This window comes from Pediculus humanus, genomic scaffold, assembly GCF_000006295.1.
Source record: "Pediculus humanus corporis 1103172107463 genomic scaffold, whole genome shotgun sequence".
Lineage (NCBI taxonomy): Eukaryota > Metazoa > Arthropoda > Insecta > Psocodea > Pediculidae > Pediculus > Pediculus humanus.
This window is the reverse complement of record NW_002987083.1, coordinates 279,121-285,542: the sequence shown is the minus strand read 5'-3', so window position 1 is coordinate 285,542 and position 6,422 is coordinate 279,121. Positions and strand designations below refer to the sequence as shown.

Here is a 6,422-nt window from a genome sequence, read left to right as displayed (position 1 = left end):
AAAGCAAACTTTAAAAAATATTTCCGTTCCGTTGAAAACTTTTAATTTAAATTATAAAAAATTTAATGGAAAACCAGAATATTTTGATAAAGTTATGATAGAACTTAAATCACTCATGAGAAAAAAGGAAAATATATCGGAAGTAAACAAAATTTATAATCCAGACTATAAATTTTTTTCCGAAACGGGTCAAAATGTCAAAACCCTAAATCATCCCCGTTTGACTCATCCAAAAACGTTTTGGAGCAAATCGGAAGACGAAGATTTTTTTCCCAGCCGCAATCAGAAAACAATTCAAAATGAATTTAATCAGGATATAACCGGCCTAAATGTTTTTAAGCCTATCGAATCACAAATTTATAAATCGAAAGATAATTTGTATAAATCGGAAAAAAATAAAACGAAAGTGAAAAAGAAAAATAATAAAAAGGAAACAAATGAGAAAAGCATTCACGAAAGTTTAAAAATGCAAAAAATGAAAAGAAGAAAAAGTTTACCATTTCCGTGGAGGGAAAAAAATTCGATTCAAACGGGAAAAAAAAATCCCTTCGATATCGGTTACTACTCGACGGTGAGAAAACGAAAAACCGATGAAGGAAATTCGGATTATTATTTAACATCCATAAATAAAAATTCAAAAGTCGTTAAATCAGTTTCGGACGAATGCTTATACGAAAGTAATCACGAACGTCATTTAACCGACGGATTCTTAAAGGTACAAAGGTCAAAATGGAACAGGCTCTCGGTCACGGAACCTAATTCTCCTTATCCCAGTAATTCCTCAATAAATTCTAAATTAACTGAAAAAAATCACGGGATTTCCGATTCGGAATCAACGGAAAGCGAAAGTCCAGAATTTGACGTTAAAAAATCAATTTCCACATCCGTTCATTGGGAAAATAAAAAAAAAAAAAAATGGAAACATTCAAAAATATCAAACGTTCAGAATTCATCGATGAGTTCACCTTCCAGTTGCGATTCTTATTATAAAAGCAAAACTCAAAACTTTTCCTCCTCGCAGGGATCCTTTACAAAAAACTCAACATTTTCCCATAAGAATTATTTTCTGGATAGGAAAAATATTTATTTAGATAATTCGAAAGAAACAAAGAATTTTAACAAAATCGGAGGAGGAGAAACAAATTCTAAAACATTAATAAAAAAATCAGAAAATTCGTGTAAAAAAATCGATCCGGATATTTTTCAACATTTACTAGAAGCTCTCATGCAAAAAAATCGTACGAAAGAATTGATGTCTCCCCAAAAAAAAAAACTTTTTACAAAATCATTACCGCGACGTTTTTTAAAAGAAAAGTCCGGGGAAACGCCGTCGAGAAAAAAAGAAAGTTGCGGTAAATCATGCGAAAGTCATACGGAAATGGAACGACGAGAAAATAAAACAAAAGAAATATTACAAATGGAATCGTACCTTAGAAGAAGAAAATCAGAAGAAGGTATGACGAAGAGAAGTAACGAAAGTCGTCTTGCATTCAAATCCGAGGTAGTTGGAGGTAACAACGTGACGTTGGAAAAAACATTTAAAAGTCAAAAATCGAAAAATCGAATCGACGAAGAATGCGTTATACAAATCGAAGATAAAAAACTTTGGATGGAAATATGTAAAGCCGTAGAAAAAGTCGATGCTGCAAGAGAAAAAAGAGAAAAAAAAAAAATTTATTAAAATCTGAAATTTAATAATAATAATAATAATAATATCAATTAATTTTCCGAGTTTAATAATAAAATCTTTCGGTAATAAAATAAATTATTACTTAATAAATTTAGTTAGAAATTATTCTCACAAGTAACGTAGGTAACGTGAGTCGTTTTTGTTAAAAAAAAATAAAAGGATTAATTAATCGTGGTAATAATAATAATAATATAGTCATTTAGTTGTCGTTTTTTTTAGGTCAATTTGATATTTTAAATAAATAAATTATTATTATTATTATTATTATTATTATTATTACGTTCGGATGAGTATAATAAACCAAATTTATAAATGTATAGCTTAACTCCAAAGAGGACGCAGTTTTTATTTAATATTAATTTTAAATAAAAAAAATTTTTTTAATTAGATTTTATTGTATTGTTTTATATTTTTAGATAAATAAATGATCATTTTTTTTTTTTTAATTGTTTTGACTCTTTCATGACATGATGATAGTTTATAAATAAATTTCTGGGTTTTTTTATTTTTTGGGGGGGGGGAGTGGGGAGGGGAAATTTTTCGATCTGAGGTGGAATAAATGTAATCCTATCTATCACCTGATCATACATCACAATTTAAATTTAATACGAATTCAAGTTGAAAAAAAAATAAATAATGGAAAAAATATTTACCTTTTGTTTTTTTCCAATGAATTTTTCAGGATCGACGACAGGTACTACTAATAACAATAATAATAATTTTTTTTACACGTTAATATGTTAGTAAATAAAATTTTTCATTAGAATTTTAATTAAAAAAAAATATACAATAATTAAATTTTTTTTTTAAATAATTGTTTTTGTCCATTGTTGACATCTAAAATTTGCATATTCATCTAAAACCATGCTGAAACAGAAAAAAAATGTATATCAATAATGATGATGATGATGTTTTTTAATTAAATTTAAAATAATATAAATATAAATATACTTACAAATCATTGATACTTATTTCATAATTTTTAATACCGTAATAATTATGTGGTGATTGTTTTAAAAATTCAACACTTGCACTTATTTTAGTTATATTATGTGGTAACCATGAATTTGGAAATTGTGATGTTAATGTAGCAGCCGACGTTTCGTCATAAATACGAGAAAACCATTTTATCGTCGATAAATCCTTATCAAATCTGTGAGGTCTTTTATATAAACTTATTTTAACCGTCCTGAAAATAATAATAATAATTATAATAAAATATATATATACATTTAAATGCAAAAATTAAAATATACATACTTACTTTGTAAATGATATTTTCAATATATTTTGTGCATCGTTTGCCAAATAAACGGAAAATTCTAGAAATTAAAAAAAAAGTAATTAAAATAATGAATTTTTTTTTGTTGTAAATAATTCATACATACTTGGTTTTCTTTGATAAATAATTCCAGGTATATCTATTTTAATTGAAACTAAATTCTCAGGATTTTCATTACAAAGTCCATCAATATTTACTGTTGTCCTTTCATTTTCTGGTAAAATGAAACCATTTTCTAAATATTTTGAAATCGTCAATTTATAACATTGAACACTGAAAAAATAAAATCAATTAAATCATTAATTAAATTAAATTTTTCAAAATATTACACATCATTTGTCAATGTCTAAAGTCTTAAATATTGTTCTTCATATATATATATAAATTTCCCCCCGTGTGGAAAATATTTATTACTCATGATTTAAAAATTAAATATTTTATAACAAAAGTTAATAATAATAAAAATGTTATTAGAACAATACATACGAATAAAACGAAACGAAAAAAAATAAAATAAAAAATAAAATATTAACACTCATGGTGGAAAAAAAAAATTTATTTTTTCACTTGGCTAATCATACAAATTATTAAACTAAAATGCTTGTAATTCAAATAAAAGATAAGATTAACGAATAGAAAAAAAAGAAACTAGAAAATAAAACAAAAATAATGTTATAATCTAGATAATTTTCGTACCGAACAATTTTTCAAATCAATGTGAATCAATAGGATGAATCAGACATTTTGTAACAAAAAAATTTATGTTAATGCGTATTTAACATAAATACGACAAAAAAGTTTCTAAAACTTTTGGCGGGCATTTTGGCGAAAAAAGGATAGAAAAAAAAAAAATGGCGGCATACGACAATTGTATTTCATTGGTAAAAACAATAGACAATAAATCAAAACGTTTCTCGAATGGGAAACAAACAAAAAACCGAAAACTTTTAATAATAAAAATTTTAAATAATTATTTTTCATCGATAATAATTAATAAAGGAAAATTTTACACCTTAAAAGGGGAAAAAAATTTTTTTTTTTATCTTAAGTACTATATCAATATTTTTATCACATACTTTTTCAAACGTTAAATATAATTCAAAGCCACATCCGCAAAATATAATAACAATTTTAACATTTTTATCAATTAATAAATGATTTGTTAAAGATTAAATTTAAACCATACTCAATATTTTTAAAAATATTGTTAATTATTATATATTTTACGGTCGTTATATTCACTGAATTTAATTTTTTTTACGCGCGCGCGTCCATTATTAACCATGCCTTAGTTAAACACACATATATATATAAAAGTACGTTATGGTATTAATCAGTAGCGACGGAAAAATTCTTTTCAACTTCTTTAAGTAATATTATTATTATTATTATTTTGTTTTTTTAAAATGTAATTTGATACGTAATTAAAATGACGACCAAAAGGTTATCTTGTGATTATTTAAAAAAAAAAAAAAAATCCTGACTGCTTAGCTTGATAATTTTTTATGGACTAGACCAACGAACGAACGTACATTACGTCACATTGAAATCCATGTTATAAAAGAGGAGTAAACTTGGCAACATGTAAAAAAAAAAACAAAGAGAATTAAAGGAAAGAAAGTAGTAAAGCCGTGGCGGTCGAGCGGTTATGGTTTAATGTTGAGGTTAAAACGTGAGCGTATTTTATAAAAATTTCGATTTTTAACAATTATGTGTACATAAAAAAAAAGGTGTATTTAGTTGTGATGAATTTCAATATAACATAAATTAAATAATTTTATATTTTGTGAATTATTTATTTGACTTATTTCGATAAATTATTATTTAAAAATTGAGGCTTACTTGATATGATACGTTTTGCGATTACTTTGTACCTGTTGCAGTTTCCGACGCCATATTGCTTTTCAATTTTTTTTAATTGTATTACAAGGTAAATAGAATGACCAAATTTTTTTTTTATTATTTTATATTAAAATGAAAAACAATTTCACGTTTTGTAATTTTACTTATTTGTTATTAAATTTAAGTGTCACAATATCACATAACATTTTACTTAATTTTGTATAAAAAAAAAAAAAAAAAATTTCTAGTTTTTCAAGTATCGAAATTAACGGTTGTTTTACTTCCTGAATTCTTCTTTGTAACAACCATTTTATTTTTAATGTTTTTTTTTTTTTTTTGCTTTATTAGCAAATCGATCTTTTTTTTATTATTATTATTATTGTATTTAATTTTAAATTCATCAGAAATTGCATATATATGTATAGATAAAAAACATTCAAAAGCTTTTTCTTCTTAAGAAAAACCAATCATCGACTTTGTTTTCACAGTAATAATAATAATAATAATAATAATAATTCCTAATAAAATTTGTTTATAATAAAAACACATAAAAGGATATAAGTAAGTTTTTGTCCACCATGATAATAAATTTTTAAATAGGGATTTATTATATAAATAATATTCTCTTTGATTTTATTATTATTATTATTATTTTCAATAAAGTTGGAACGATATTAACAATTTATAGAATTTGTATGAAAAGACGTTTTTACCTTAATAGGTAAAATCTCTTTTTTTATTAACTTTAAAGTAAGACTTTTCTTTGAACCTTTAAAAAAAAAAAAAAAAAAAAATTATTACCTACAAGTTTTTTTTTTGATAGTTTTTGATTTTAAAAATTAATTTTCTTTTTCCCCCCCTCAATATTGTTATATTAATTTTAATTTATTTATGTTAGTTTTTAATAAATTAAAAACGTTGAAATTGAAGCTCTCTGACAAAAAAAAAAAAAATTAAATATTGTATTCTATGTATATAATTACAATTCTGGGGATTTGTTGTTATTATTATTATTATTATATGTGAGTGTTGAATGTTTAAATGAGAGAAAATCTTTTTTTTTTTTTAATAAAATATTAAATTATATAAGATTTATGCAAATATGGCTTGTTTTTCGACTCTTCATTACATCTTAAAGGATTTTTTTTTTTTATTAAATTTGCATAGTTTTTAAATTTCCTTAAATTAAAATATAAACTCAGACTTTTTTATATTATTTTTTGTTTTTATATTAAGTTTTCGTTTTTTTATTAAACATAAATATAATTTTTTTTTATTTATCTCATAATATTGTGAGTAACCATGGTCATCCCCCCTATTTAAATAATTACATTACAAACAAACGCCATTATGGGGAATTATTATTATTATTTTTGATCAGTTTTTATTTAAACAAAACAATTTTTAATAAATTTACTTACTTACTTACTTCGTCTTATTGTTAACTTTATTCAAATAATGATAAATTATTTATTTTGATTTAATAAAAATTACTAATAAATATTTGTAAAAAATATTTTGTTATTAAAATTTTGTGTGGTTTATCTCTTTAGTTTTTAAATAATATTTATTGTATTTTGTTTGTACTACAGATAAATTTTATTATTA

At 23.3% G+C, this 6,422-nt stretch overlaps 2 protein-coding genes across 2 annotated transcripts; one reads left to right on the top strand and one right to left on the bottom strand.

The window, feature by feature from the left end:
- Nucleotides 1-94: 94 nt before the first annotated feature.
- On the top strand, nt 95-1,681 carry Phum_PHUM118280 (uncharacterized protein; the record flags this gene model as incomplete). The annotated part of the gene is made up of 1 exon (XM_002424155.1): nt 95-1,681. One exon carries the CDS (start codon nt 95-97, stop codon nt 1,679-1,681), a length of 1,587 nt encoding a protein of 528 aa, XP_002424200.1.
- A 960-nt stretch (nt 1,682-2,641) lies between these two features.
- Phum_PHUM118270 (uncharacterized protein) lies at nt 2,642-3,793 on the bottom strand (the record flags this gene model as incomplete). Its single annotated transcript, XM_002424154.1, has 4 exons — nt 2,642-2,864; nt 2,955-3,012; nt 3,079-3,207; nt 3,781-3,793. The coding sequence occupies 4 exons, from the start codon at nt 3,791-3,793 to the stop codon at nt 2,642-2,644; spliced, it is 423 nt and encodes a 140-aa protein (XP_002424199.1).
- Nucleotides 3,794-6,422: the final 2,629 nt, after the last annotated feature.